The sequence below is a fragment of the Malaclemys terrapin genome, chromosome 10 (assembly GCF_027887155.1).
Source record: "Malaclemys terrapin pileata isolate rMalTer1 chromosome 10, rMalTer1.hap1, whole genome shotgun sequence".
NCBI lineage: Eukaryota > Metazoa > Chordata > Testudines > Emydidae > Malaclemys > Malaclemys terrapin.
The window spans coordinates 78,662,898-78,677,830 of NC_071514.1; the positions used below are offsets into that span (position 1 = coordinate 78,662,898).

The following is a 14,933-nucleotide window of genomic DNA, read 5'->3' on the forward strand; positions in this document are numbered from 1 at the left end:
GGACAGAACTTGAGTGCATGGAGCAGCTATAGAGGTGGGCTTAATATTCGCTGTAGATTTATGTTGTGCTCCCTCCCCAGATTGCATGGTGATTAATTTAATAGCGCACACAGAAATGCAAGTAACTCCCCCTCTTTAATTCTCCCCTCACACACACTCTCCTGCACCCCACCACATCTAGGCAATACCCAACAAGAGGGTCTTGGCCCTGCCGGAAAGGCCAGCAAACCTCATCTGTGTCAGACCAGTGGGGCAAAGGAAGTTCCATAGTTGAGCCTCCTACTCTTGAAGGTTCCATGGCGCCATCACACTTGCATTTAAATCTAGCAACTGTTCGCTTGAATGCCCCCAGCTGACGCCAACTATAGTCTCTCAGACAGCCAGGCCCCAAGCCTCACAGGGCTTTACAAGAGAAGCCAGTGTTGTAGTTGAAGAACTGGTGTAACATATTTGCAACTGCTGGAATAATTTAGCAAGCAGACAGTTGAATCCCACCCTGGCTGTAGCTTTACAGCCTCTACAGAACACTGCCAGACGCAGCCACAGAATGGACCATTTTCAGAACTGAGCGACAGGAGACCATCAAGCTGGGAAAGAAGATGGTCTACAAGGCTTGTACAAAGCTGTCCAAAGAATTAATAGCTGGAGAACTACCTCCATGCTGCCCATCAACGTACCAGTGCCGCGCAGCTTCACCACCAGCGCCCCCCACCTCAACAAAAACACACATCCTGCCCTAGAATTTTATTCTTGAAAAACTTACTACGGGGAGGTGCCAGGGAGCGCCTTCTGGACAGACATCTACCGTTTGAGCCTTGAGTGAAGGTTCTAAACTCCAGTATCTCTTACTAGATACTGGACGTGTACACTCATGGTCTGTTACCATGGATAGACCACATCCCTTGTTCTGTCCCCACTGAGCTTTGGGTTATCTTCCTTCAAGACAGGGCCCCTGAATCATCATCTTTGTGTGCTTACCGAAGTGCGGCAGGTGCTCGCTGGGGATCACAACTAGCTGCCCGGACTGAGGATCTCTGGCAAACTGGTAGGCAGAAGGGATAGCACCTCCCATGCTAGGGGGGAAGCCTGGAGTCATGCCTTGATGCAAGGATGGGTGGCCAAGTCCTAGAAGGAGAATCATCAAAGAAACTTAGGTCAGACAATCAACGAGGGCTCCTGTAGACATTCATGCACCGGATATCGACAAATGAGGGGACGGGGAGAGAGAAGGGATATTGGAATATCCAGCTGCCCACAGGGACTCAGACGTATAGCACCTACAGGTGCACTCCATACTGCAGGTTATTTTCAGAGGGGCCTTTTCAAGAAGCATCCCTCTTGAAATCAGGGCGGTGCCACTAATCACCATGGTCAGTCACAGCGACCCTGTTCCTCTTTTATTCTTATGGGTAAGTCAAGAGCTTCACACAACCCTCCCTCTCCCAGAAAGACTCACCATAGGGATGGCCAGCTAGCCACATGGAAGGGCTGCCCGTCCTGGGTAGCCAGGGGTGAGCTGCCAAATGTGAAGCCGGGTCGGCAGACCAGCGCCCTGCGCCAGTCAGGGTTGGCCCCCCCGTCACCATGAGGTTGGAGTTCAAACCGTTTGTGGCACAGCTGGAGGGATGCAGCCGGGCAAAGTCCGCCAGTTCCTTGCTTTCTCTGGTCATTGGGAGGTAAAAACAGAAGAGTTAGAGTCAATCTTTGTGGTGGGCGTGTTGTGTGGCTAAAGAAACAGACTGAGAAGCACAAGGGATGTCAGTTAGCGATGAACCAGAGCACTGGGGAAGGAGGAGGAGGAGAGCGGATCTGCAGATTACTGGAACCCCCAAGAATCAGTCTTCAAAGTATGGAAGAGAGACGCAAAGGGAGACCAGTAGGATACACACAGTGCCCAGGGGTCCCTTAGAATAAAGAGGAAGGTTAATAGCAGGTTTAGCCTGCGTTCCCCGCGCTGGTCCTGTTCCTCTGCCAACCTAGAGCTGTCTCTCTCCACCTTGCCTCTCATTTGCAGCAGCCATGGGTTGTGTGCCAAGGTCTGGTGGAGTTTCAGTCCTTGCGCAGCAGTTTGAAAGGATCGTTGTGTGTGCAGATTCGGGCAGCTCTGGACACACACCCAATGCCTGCAGGTTTGGATGCATTCTAAGCCCCAACTCTGCACTCCCAATTCTCAGCCCTCTCAAGGCCTGGTCTTTGTCCTTGGGGTCCTAAAGTCCAATGCTCCCTGCTGAACCAGGGGGGAACTGCACCCTGACTCCGCTCAAATGTGGGTACCTGCCACACTGCTGGTTACATCTGTGACTTCACTCAAGAGGGTACATGGCCAGGCACTCAAGCACGATTCGCTAGGTGCATCCCCAAGCCCAAGTGCTCCGCAAGACGGCCTAGTTCACACCTGAAGGAGCAAAACACAGAACCTCACCTGAGTAGCTTCTCCTGATCTCGCTCCAAACGCCCTGCCAGGAAGTGACTGTCCCTCTGGCGAGTGCGGTCGTCCCCGCAGTCCTCATCTGAGCGGCCATGCCCTAAGACACAAACCATCGGCAGTTAACACTGGTGCTGTCCCTGAAAAGACAAGCAGCTCTCTTCCGGTCTGAGACGTGCCAAGTACTCTCCCCTCCGCACCCGCGTTTCAAGGGCTACTGTCCCCATCTAGTATCTCCAAAGGGTTGCAGCTCTAAGCCCCCAAGTAGTTAATAAAATCAGCTGGAGTGATGGGACTGGGAGCAGGGACTTAAATGTATCTGTTGATCAGAGACATGAACAAGATACACTATCTAAATAGGGAGTCTGGGGCTTGGGGTTATTTTCTCACACTATTCCCATCCCAATCCTGTGTGGTTTGAAATATGTACTTTCAAGCAACTGAATTTAGCGAAGTCTGTCCCCTGCGCTCTCCCGCTATAATCGTCTGCCAAGGTAAAAGAGAAGGGAGGTAAATCCAAGAAGAATTGATTCTTAAAGACAAAGTCCAGACTGCATTTCGTTCTATATGATCTGCACAAAGCCCACAACATCTGCGTGAACTATAGCAGCCATCCTGGGGTCAGGTTCTTTGGCCTGTCCTGTACAGGCATTCACACCAGATGATCCTAATGGTCCACTCTGGCCTTACAGTCTATAAATCTATGACCTTACGCACGCACCCACTCTAATAAAAGCACTCTGTGCCCAACAACATGTGCCGGGGGAGAGAGCCAGGACATAGATACTCCAGAAAAGCAATAGCCATCAGAGAAGCAACAGCCTTGATCTGTTAGCATAGAGCTCTCGTCTCTGCACAGAATCCAAGTGACATGAAAGGGACTCTGCCCAGACACAGGGAGGCGTTGCAGCGCTAGGGCCTAGGAGAAGACAGCAAGATCCAATGAGGGACTGGGCACTTACCCGGATACCAAGCGTACCCAGAGTTCGAACTGCGAGTGCAAACAAAGAGCTAGGGAAGGGATAACCACCTCCTGCTTCAGGGTGTTCGACAATCTCTATTAGGGATTAGGACAAGACCTTCATGGGGAGCAGACTGTCCTGCTCTACTGTGGGAATTCTTGCACCTTCCTCTGAGAGAGACAGGAAACTAGATGGACCTCGGGGGTGATCCAGTCTGGCAATTCCTGTGTCCCAAGGGAATTTTCAGCTCAGGTAGCTTATATTTTCTTCACCTTTTTCTAAAGCCTTTGCCTATGCCGCTTATCCCCACCCCCACCCTGCGCTCTCACAAACACACTTCATTGTTACCCTTGCCTAGTACTTTTTGGGGGGAGGGCTGGGAGTGGCTAATAAAGCCCATTCCTATTCCCAGTAAATCAGGATGATTTAGTTGGTGTTGGTCCTGCTTTGAGCAGGGGAGTGGACTAGATGACCTCCTGAGGTCTCTTTGAACCCTAATCTTCTATGATGCCTCCTTGTTCCCCTGACCAGACATAGGCAGGTCCCCTTTAGCAGGTCCAGCCTTGGCCTTGGCGAGGCCCCACTCACGGCAGCGGTCCATACTCCTAATAGCTGCCTCCCTTGGACCAGGGCGGCTTGCAGCCATGCTGCACTGCCTCATAGAGCCGCACCTTTGTTCATTTGCATCCCTTTCCCAAGGCCCTTCTGGCTGGGACTGGTGCACCAGGAAGCATCTCTTAACATTAAGTCTACCCTGCTGACAAAGATCCTTTCAAGGGAAAGCTCCGCTGTGTATTTCAGCAGACATGGACAGTCTGTGTTTTTTAGCTGTCAAGACTCCAATTCCCTCAGCTTCTACTGTCAGGAAGAATATTGTAGTGAAACAACATCTCCCCCACCTCCTCCCCCCTGCTTGCTTCCAGTGGGCATCAGGTGGAAAGGCGCACGCCCGATTCTCGAGCATCTCAACCAGCCTTCTCAAGGGGTTTACATGGTGCCAGCATACAGCTCGAAGCCTGGCTGGACACTGCACTTTATGGACACTAGCTTCCACAGGCCGCTGCTTCCTTGAGCCGGCAGATCAAGCTGGATGCCAGTTTCTGGCACCCATTAGCCAACCCTTCCCTAGTTTTAATGGCTTCCATACGCTTCTCAAAGTCCGGCCCTGAGGGGGCGAGGCTGGTATGGAACAGAGGCTGAGGTAGCAGCCTCATGCCCCAGTGAAGAGAGCAGCATCTTCTTTGCTGCCCCTGTGAATGACTTCTCAGAGGACAGAGACAGGCCCCCTCCGAGGTCGAATCCCTCAGGAGCACAGCTTGAGAGCGCAGGCCCTGTTGGGACGGGCTGATGGGCAGGGCATTTGGAGCCTCTCTCTGGTGGCATTCTGTGCTGAGCCGCTTCATGCCCTCATGCTTCTCCCTGCTATCCTGGGAGACCCATCACTCCTCCCCCTGTTCAAACAGGCAGCACCAAGGGGATTGTCTGATGGTCTTTGAAGGCAGAACAGGGGGAAAAGAGAGGAGAGGAGATGGATTTTTCCAGGGACAGCCAGCAAGTTAGCTGGCAGCACGGGCCGGATGGGGGAGTGTACAGCAAACCCAGCTTAAGTGTGGCTTCTGCTCATCTACAACCAAACACGGTGCTGTGATCCAACGCCAGTTGATCTCGGGGTTGGGATTATTTTAAGAGCTTGCTAACGTAGCCAACGTACACACACCCGCAGCCCAATCACCCAGGTTTTTCCATTCAGAGCCCTTTTGATTTATTTAGCTTTAATCAAGGTCTGGCCGTCTCTTTGGCAGCTGAAAATGGGCTAGAACACTGGCTAATAGCCTCTCGGGCTGTTTTCCCTCCTTGGCATGTCCCCCCACCAGCCTTTTTATTTGCAGAGCTTATCTTTTATTTTATTTTTTGCCATCTATATTATTTCAGATCTACTATTTATAGCTGGGCTTTTATTTGTATTTTTTAAACCAATCCCCACCCCCCCTTCATTCTTGCTTACAGAATTTCCCCTCCCATAAGGGGACGGTCCCTTTTCTGTACAAACCAGCGATTGTCCCTATCCATGAATGCCCATTTTGTCCATCTATATGAACATGACGCATGGAGCGCATACAAAATTCAATCACTTATGCACAGAGGAAAAGCCTAGGCCTGTTTCCTTGGCAACCAATGCCCAGTACTAAATACCTGCATTTTACTTGCCAAATACTACAGATTAGCCAACTAAAGCCTGCTTTCTCTTTCTTAAAAGGTCTAAACATTCACGCACCGTCCACTCAGCGCAAGCAAGCTAATGTTATTAGTAGAATCTCTCTTGGCGCACAAGGGGAAAGGAGGGTAGAGAAAGAAAAAGAACGGCCTTGTTTTCTGTATGAAAGCCAATTCCATCACTTAGCAACAGACCCGGAGGCCTGTTAGAATTCAACCTTTGTTTGCAGCCTTTTAGTTTGGCTCCGTAAATTACATTTAACGCAGGCTGGGAGGGTCTGGGTGCCTGAATGGTTTAACAAACAGCCCCCCGTGTTGGCTATGAGGCCTTCTGATGGCTCAAGCCACAGCAGAGGAGAGCGTGGAAAGACCCAAGGGGTCTATGGGAATGGGATGGGGGGGGTTACAGGGGAGGAGGTTGCGAACAGAGAGAAAAATGTCTCTCCAGACAAAGATTTGGGCTGGGGTGTGATGGCTGGGGTGATGAATCTCTGCCCCTCTGGAGAATTAAAAAGCTAAGCTGAATGAACGCGTTTGTCTCACTCAGGCTCCCTCAGCACTGCCAATCAATCAATCCCAGCTCAGACAGGAGGTCTGACATGGAGAGTACAGGCAAGGCGGCGGGCTGACAGAGGAGAGGTGCCAATAGGAGGAATGGGGAGAAGCGGTGACAAGGTCAGAGAACCTGGTGTTTCAGGAACACAGGGTGCCCAGGTCTGACTGGCGGGTTCAGAGGTGCTCTCAGCTGGGAACTGCTAGGAGGTTACTCCCTCGAGCCTGGAATTTCTGCATCTCCGCCATAAATTCCCAAACTGCAAATCCCATCACTTTCCTCCCTCTGCTCTGGAGTACCGACGCCCTCCCTCGATCAAGACGCATCAACTCGATAACCCGCACCCCTTCGGCACGCTAAGCTTGGGCGCTGGGCCTTGGTTGTATTAATGGGCCTGACACAGAGATCAGAACAGGGTCAGTTCAGTTGGCAAAGGAGTAGTGTGGCTTTATAACCCAGACACTTCCGCCTCTCAACAAAGCAGGAATGGGTTCAAAAAGATGTTAATTCCCTCCTTAGCGGAGTTCCCACCTACATATAAGTGAGCCCCAACTCTCCCTGCCACGTTCTTGGACCCATTCCCCCCTGAACCAGGCATTCTTTCAGCAGAAGTCCTGACAGCCCCATGCTTGTTACCCCTTGTGGTCTGCACTCCCTTGGGTCTGTTTTTGTTGCAATGAGGGCGGGGTGGAGGGGTTATTACAATATTTGGAGCATCTCTTTAGAAGTGTATTTTAGTGTAAGATGCAGTGCCCAGAGACCCTGGAAACACGAAGTCATTATCCCCTCTGACCTCTCTATTCAACTGCAGGAGGATTGACTCCAGTGCTGTTCCCCTGCACTGACTGTGTGTTTACTCTATTGGGAGCATGCGTCTCAGAGATACCTCAATGCTACTCTAAAATGCACTCGGAGAGCAGGATGGTACAGGCAAAGGCATCCACAAACATTGGGGAAACGATAGAGCAGAAAAGAGAGAATCATTCTGGAAAATAAGATTCCTAACACAACAATATCCTTGGGAAGCCAGGTAAGGGCAGTCATGGCCGCTACATGACATTGCATCAGCTTAATTATTTACATTGGTTTTTAAACTGATTTAGTTAAACTGGTGCAAGCCACTTCTTCACCCCAGTAGACGCTCTGATTTTGGCTTGTGTAGGTTTAGCTTAATCTGGTTTTTTAATACCAGATACAACTAAAATCAAACTGAACGAAAAAAAAAAGGGGGGGGGGACCTGCACCAGCTTAACTAAAGTGATTTGAAAAAGAAAAAGAAGAAAACAAAAACAAAAAAAAAAGACCCTCACACCTTCATTTAAATCAATTCAAATGTATATGATGAGAAGGGTCTGTGAATGGGTGCGTCCCCCAGCCTCGATCTGGTCCCCTTACTTTGGAAACACAAGTAAATGCCATCATTAGAGCTGCTGGGGGCGATTTCTTTTTCCCTGCAAAAAATTTTGACAAAAGACCTCACTTTTTTGTAAAAAGTTTTCAATCAAATTTTTCAGGGGTTCATAAAAAAAGCCCAATAACTCTTGGATTTCTGGTCTTTGGCAGCTGAAAACTGAAATATTCAGGGCACAAATTATTTGGTTTCACTGAAAATCCTGCCCCCCACCCCACCCCCATCCACACGAGCTGAAATTTGTCTGTTTTCAGTGACTGACAGCCCAAACATGTTCAGTTTGGGGATGAAAAACCTGAACATTTTTGTCAAAAACATATTTCCCAGAGAAATTTCTGTTCTGATGAAAAATCTGTTTTTTTTTTTGTCAAAAAGATTTCAAATGAAAACTCTAGACCAGCTCTAATCATAGCAGATCATGAAGGGTATGGGCCTGCCAGACACCACTAAATTCAATGGGAAGACTGGTATTGACTTGATCAGGCTTGAGACAAGGCCTTATTTGAGTAGCCTAAATGTTCCTGCTGGTCCATGCCAGAGTCAGACTTGAGCTGCTCTTTGCTTACTGATGGGCCTTTGGGGGTAACAATGGTTATCTTCCCTCTGGACTCTATCCCATTGCTCCTCCTGTCTGACGTGCACATGAGGCTACTGGCCGTGACAGTGAAAGCGTGGGGTCTCCAGCACCAGGAAGCTCTCAGTGGTTTTGTCTTATCTGGAGGAAGGTCTTCATCCAGATAAAACTGGGATAATGCTGGTAGGTAGGGAAGCAGTCGGCCAAAGTGGCAGAGAGGATCTCAGCCCCTCCACTAGAGCTGATGTCACTATGGTTTTCAGTCTGGGGCTCCTTTTGGAGCCCCAGCTACTTTCTGGATGTTCACGCCGTGGCCGGGAGTGTGAGAGTGCCAATTATCTGTCCGTATCAAGAGCTGCAGCCTTTTATTCTGGGCGTTACGGGAAGCCTCGTGATGGCTACCAGTGCCTTTGCCACGCAGAGTGGATTGCTACAACGTACGCGACAGGGGGCAGCTCCTCAAGGGCATTCAGAGGCTGGGCCCCAAAATGGCTCTCGGTCTAGGGCATCTTTTGCAGAGGGTGAATCACACTTCCATAACCTATGCTTGGCCTCATACTTGTTTTCAGGTGCCATTGGATGGGCTGGTTTCAAGCAGCTAAACCCTAAAAGAGCTGGGGGCTTGTTGCAGAAACCACCTCTCTCCCAGTGCAACATTGCGGGAGGCAAGATCAGCCAAGGCACCAGAACCGACCGCTCACCGGGGTTTTCCATCAGGAGAGAGACCCATTCTGTGGAGCAGGTGGCAGCTTGTACACCAACCAATGTGCTCTAACCAATACCAGCGACCCCCTCGTTTTGATGGGCACTCAGACTGATCCCAAAGCTTAACCAACTCCCTTCCTGCTACCCCTCCAAAACTGAGCCCATTAGCTTCAGGAAGGGATTTGTCATTTGTTTCATGCTGCACACACCAACAGGTGTGCTTCCCAGCCAGATTTGGGTTGCACAGCAGCAGCATCCAGTGGCCAGTTGGACCAATTGCAAATATGAGTTTTCAGAGGTTCGCTCTTAAAACGCCCTGCTTCTATTTAAAACAAGGCCTGAGGTGTGAACTCAGTCAGGCAGCAGCCTCCTCTGGTGATCTCTGCACCTCGGAAAGGTGAAAGGCAGTGAAAATCAAATAGGCGGGGTGCTAGATTTAAACGGAAACCTGTTAAAAATGATCAGAGAAAGTGTGTGTGTTTCTGTGCAGCGGGGGGAGGAGGCGGGCACACCACAACCATGATGCGGGACAGAATGAACACAAGAAGCCTGGTATAAAAAGAAACTCCACAAGTTAAATGAGGAATCGAATGGCAGGTTTGCAGCCCTCTGGCTTTAAAGCCGTGCAGCTCCATGTCTGTCCTTCTGACGAACACCAAATAGCCAACCAAGAGCCCAGCAGATGACTGCATTTAGCTCCCAATCTTGGGAGAATCTATTCTCTATCTGACGCACGGGGGGGGAGTTACATATGCAAACCCTCCCTGAGCACCCTTAGTCTAGCTGAACAGTTACTTGAATTCAGTCTCGTCTGGCTTGACAATGGAGCAATTTGGTCTTAGCAGACAATAGCTACATTCAACGTAGTCTCTACCCCGAGCAAGGGCTGAATTTGGTCCTACTCCGTTTAAACCCATTGTAAATCCTAGATTGAATAATGGGTACAAGGTGCACCCATTATTATTGGGGAGTGGCAAGTTCCACTCTGTAAGGCTCTTTCGAACCGGGGGCAGGCGCCTGCTGGCCTAGGACGGGGAGGTGGGATCCCAAGAATGGGAACCGCTCAAGCAGTCCCTGCACCTCACCTTGCCAAGGCCTTGGAGGCATGAGAGGGGAGGATTCCCAACGCCCCTTCAATCCCTGGCCTCCTGCAGAGGCTGCTCATAGGGGAAGTTGGCGAGTCTCCCTGGTAGCAGGAGACTTTTGGCTTGCGGTGCACGGGGAAGCAGACGGAGGCTACCGAACTCAGCTCCTGCAGTACAGCCAGCAGAGGGCAGCTCTCACTACCATGCTGGCTGACCTCCTGATACTGGAGAGGAAAGGCTCCCTGGGCTCTAACCAAGCCCCTGAGCCAACCAGATCCCCTCAACCAAGCAGCGTCTAGGTTTTAGCTTCCTCTGCCCCCACCCTGTTCTCATTCACCCCCACTCCACAAAGGCAGCCTAGAGAGGGGAGCCCAGATCAGCCCTGACATCTCGATACATCCTTCCCCTCTGGGAACACCCCAGCATGGCAGAGTTCAGTCCCACGGGAGGGAGCTCAAGGCTCTCAGACAGACCCCAGGGTCCTACCTTTTATGCTGCTCAGGGAGAGGGAGCGATCCCGGTCAGCCAGGCTAGGCCCCACTTTGCTGCCGCTGTTGTCCTTTTGCCGAGCAACTGCCACCGCGATGCCCACGGGCAGGTGCCTGACCTCCACCTCGCCCTGTGACCCAATGCTCTCTCGGCCAAAGGACTTGGCACTTTCTGGTCTCTCCAGGTCTCTCTTCAACTGTTTCCCGGCTTGCTGGGATAGCAGCTGCTGGATCTTGGAGGTGCCCAGCTGGGCCGAGTCCAGCTTCATGTTGCCAAGCCCGCCGAAGGGGCTCTTCTTGCCGTTGCTTTGCCGAGCGGTCGTCTCCTTGGCAAAGCTGCCGCTGTACTTGATGAGGCTTTGCATGGCAGACCCTTCACTGTGGGAGGTGGGGTGCAGACCGTCAGACGTGCCCCGGGACCCTACCGCTGAAGACCTCTGCAGGCCACTGGGGTCGAGGTACGCCTTCTTGACTTCCTCCTCCACCTGGCTGACGTGGTGGTGCTGGGCGGCCAGCACGGCCATCTGGGTGGTGGCAAAGTTGCCCATTTCAAAGGGCTTCCACTTGTGCTCGGGCGGCTTCAGCTGCCGGTGGTCCAGGTGTTGCCTGGAGGAGTCCAAAGTGCCGTATACCTTAGCTGCTTCTTTTGAGCCGGCCCTTTGGAAGCGGTCTCGTTCGCAGGCGCGGTGTTCTGGCTCCGGGCACGGCCTCAGCAAGCCCTTGGCGGCCAGGAACTCCCTGCTTTCCGGAGAGCCCAGCCCGGGCCGGTTCAGAAAGGGTTCCGAAGCCACTTGCCTCTTCAGCGCCATGGAGTTGGCCCTGATCACAGACCCCTTCTCCCTCAGGGCCTCCATCCTTTTGGCATCGCTGTGGCAAGAGAAGTCCTGGGACAAGAGCGTGCGAGAGGCATCGGTGTGACCCCGCTCCGTGGGCGACTGCAACACACTCACTTTGCCCATGTCCTTGTCCTTCGCTTTGTTGTCCCGGGCCTGGGAGGCAATCTGGATGGGCCCGTTCCTCTCATCGTAGGCCTCGACCGAAGGCACGAAGGTGGGGGCGACGACTTTGTGCTCCCTCCCGGGCTCCTTGGCCGGCGGGAAGATAGTGTACATGCTGGAATGGACAGACTGGGGCGGGAACGCAGAGGAGGGCGTCATTTTCCCTGGCTGGGAAGGGTGCGGGGAGGGGCAGCTGCAGGAGATGTGCAAAGCGCCTCCCGGGGTCATGGCGGAGTCGCCCCTTTTCAGCCTGTCCGAGTGGGCATGAGCAGAAGGCCTCATGTTCTCGTCATGGCGGTTGGGGTCCTTGGCACAGCGGTCCTGCTCACTCCCGAGCACTTTCATCATGGGGTCCCCACCGCCATTGCAGTTGTTGAGCGAAGAAGTCTGCAGCGGATTCTTGGACTTTGGTTCTCCGCTGCCAGCCCCCCGGTTTGGCATGTGCTCGGCTAGGAATGGGGACAGCCGCTCCCCTGCCTTCACCGGCTTCTCCAAGCCAGTCCCTTTACGGTCACTGTCGGGTTTGGCTTCCTGAGTGAGATCCACCACGCTGCGAGGCCGGGGCTCCTCTTTCGGCTTGCCATCTTTCTTGGGGAAGTGTAGGGAGAGGTCACTCCGACAGGCCCGCTCCTTTCCGGGGGCATCTTTCAGGCCCTCCTTGGAGCTCTTGTGCAGGTGCCCAAGGTCCTTCTCACGGTGCACGGCGCTTGGTGCGTGGTTGGCCGCTGTCCTCGAGACGGGGGCTTGGGGGTGCAAGGCAGACTGTCCCGCGTGGCCGGATAAGTAAAACCCATCTGCAAAATGAAATGGAACAAGATTACCTTGGTTTCTCGCCACTGCAAACTCCCAACCGCGACTGCTCCCATCACAAGCCCAAAAACTCTAGGCTGTGACTCACGAACATGGGGAAAATAGGGCCAGGCCAATATGGGACGAGCATTTAGATGCACTTGGCAAGGGGGCAGGACAAATCCCAAACCTTTAGTCCTTAGCGTTAGCAGAGAGCCAGGATTCCAATGGGGTTCCCAGAACACGTCCAAGCCCCACCAAATCCCAACCATCAGACTGAAGGGGAGAAGGATCTTGCCAAGAATCCCCCCTTGATCACAGCACCTCTGTCAAAGACAGGCCCCCAGGTCCTCTGCACAGCAGTGATGCAACGGAGAAACTGCCGAGCCTTTAGGGGAGGTACACACGAGCCTCTCTTGTTCTGAAGGGTAGGGCACCATGGGCGCACCAACCCAAGAACCTGCTGCCACAGAGTGTCTGTCTCATACGGAGCCTGGGCGAAGGGGCTGAGATGGGTTAACTGCACTTGTGAAGGGTTAATGTCGTTCATTTGATTGGTCAAGATTCTTCTGGGGTCTCGAGGTACTTTTCAAAATCAGCCTCTCAGCCTCCTTCCAGGCTCAGCTCTCGGAGCATCACCCAGCCGGCAGCTGTGGTTCCGCATTTTAACTCCAGACTGAGCTCAGCTGGGACTCGTCCTGTCGCCCACCATCAGACAGCACAACCCCCTTAACCCTTTGGGGACTGGGACAAAGTTCCAATGGTTTGACGGCTGGCAGGTAGCCTGGCAAGGGGTCACGTGGGACAATCTAGGGCGATGGCTGCCAGGGCTGAGGCCTCTCCCTTCTAGGGAGCAGGGGAAGGGAAGGAATCAGCAGAATCTAAGGGCTGACTCTCTCTGGCTGCTGGGCAGAGGATCTCTGGACACGGAAGAGCATGCTGGTGAAATCGGATGGCCACCATGGGAATCTGCCCTAATTAGAGCCACCGATGACCGGCCACCCAGGGGAAGCCCCCATAAGCTGTGATTTGCACCGCAACAGCTAACCTCCATTTCCAGCAATGGTTGTTCCACTGGTGCGCAGAGCATTTGACCTGTCGGTGCTGGTGGTTCGCACTGGTGCAGCTACATTAAAAAACAGGGCAATGCCTCAGCGCAGCCACGGTCTTTAATAAAATCACCACCATCTCCCAGGGAGCACCCCTCCTGTTAACACCTACCAGGCTTGGGCCCCCATGCAGGGAGCTGTAAGGAGGGTGGATGGAGAGGTCTCTCAGAGGATGGAGATGGGGAAGGAGCGGCAAGGATAGAGAGGAAGAGCCCGTGCCAGTTGTACAGAGAGGGACAACAACCCCGGTTCCAAACACACCGATGCAAGCAGACTGACCTTTCTGTGACTCAAAGAGGCTATGCTGACCCAGCTGGGCCAGGAGGGGGCTACTGCTGCGGGAGGGTTCGAGGTGGCTCAGGGGAATGTACGACGGGTAGAGCCCATTGGGCAGATGGGAGAAGCCTGAAAAAACAGAAGAGGAAACATGTTTCAGAACAGCCGGCTCCCTGTGTTGGAACAAACCCCGCAGAGCTACAGACTGTTATGGCTGGCAACACACACACACACCCAGCACCACGCCAGAAGAGGCAGCTTTGCTTGAACAACCCATTGCGTCATGCCAGGCTGCAGGGTGCTGAGAGTCAGACTCACACTCCAGAGCTCGGGAGCACCATGTAGAGCCTCCCACCAGAAGGCGCTGCCTGCTGCCCCGATATTCCCCCTTGAAGTCGGGAACATTCCCCCTTGAAGTCGTGGCTACAGATCACATGGCCTTCCTGCACCAGCTGTATCGCCATCCTGCTGGGATGTAAGCACTGCCCCAGTCCGTAGGCAGCTGCAGGGAGCGATCAACGTTGTCAAAATTTGCAACAAAACTCCCCGTCGCAGCAATCCCACTGTTGTGGCAGCAATATTGTTGAGACAATCCATAAAACAACTGATTTAAAGAGCCACAACAGAATCTGAATGGAGACAGACAATAACTGTAGCCTGTGCTCAGAGCAGCATCTGGATGACCTAGTTAATATTTCAAATTATTTAGACGCTATTCATGATCTTTTGCTATGTATATATTTACATAAGGCACACTGATGAATTGGCGCTGTGCACCATTGCCACCTACTGGATGGAATCAGAACTGCTTAATTTTTGTGTTACAGCTTGTTTTTCATTAGTTTCATTTTTGGCTTTCTTTTAACAATTTTTGAGTTCTACGTAGCTGTCAAAAAAATTCGCTTTGTCTTTGTATATACACGTAGTACTGTTTCAAACAGCACTACATTCAAGCACACTAGAGCACCTTTAGCGCACACCAACAGGGTCTACACAGATCAATGAATGTGCAACACATTACTGTGCTTTAGAAATCACACCCCCGTAGTCCACATTACTGCTCAGTGTAAACAAGATCTTAGAGCCAAGTCTGGGATCAGGAACATCACCTATGTAAACAAACTGCACTAGGAAAGGAGTGAAGTCAACATAAATTGAGTAACTATTTCTGATATTTTTCTGGTGCGTATTGGATGAACGGCAATTTCATTTATTTTGTACTGGGGGTGTTTATTGGTTAAAAGCCAAAACCCCAAGCCCTGGTTATAACCCCTATATGGCTCACTCCTAATGGAGATCTTTCTTTGGCCCAAGCTCTTTTCGGAGCAGGATGACCAGAGCTTT

General features: G+C 52.1%; 1 protein-coding gene across 9 annotated transcripts in view; it reads right to left on the reverse strand.

Annotated features, from left to right (window-relative positions):
• The window catches only part of TNRC18 (trinucleotide repeat containing 18), a 91,671-nt gene that overhangs the window by 39,454 nt on the left and 37,284 nt on the right, over positions 1–14,933 (reverse strand). For all 9 annotated transcript variants that reach the window (XM_054042952.1, XM_054042959.1, XM_054042957.1 and 6 more), the window contains 5 exons: positions 13,593–13,718; positions 10,416–12,209; positions 2,423–2,525; positions 1,457–1,662; positions 979–1,125 (listed from right to left, as the gene is read on the reverse strand). In XM_054042952.1, coding sequence (XP_053898927.1) covers positions 979–1,125; positions 1,457–1,662; positions 2,423–2,525; positions 10,416–12,209; positions 13,593–13,718 — 2,376 coding nt within the window. The remainder of the gene's footprint in view (positions 1–978; positions 1,126–1,456; positions 1,663–2,422; positions 2,526–10,415; positions 12,210–13,592; positions 13,719–14,933) is intronic.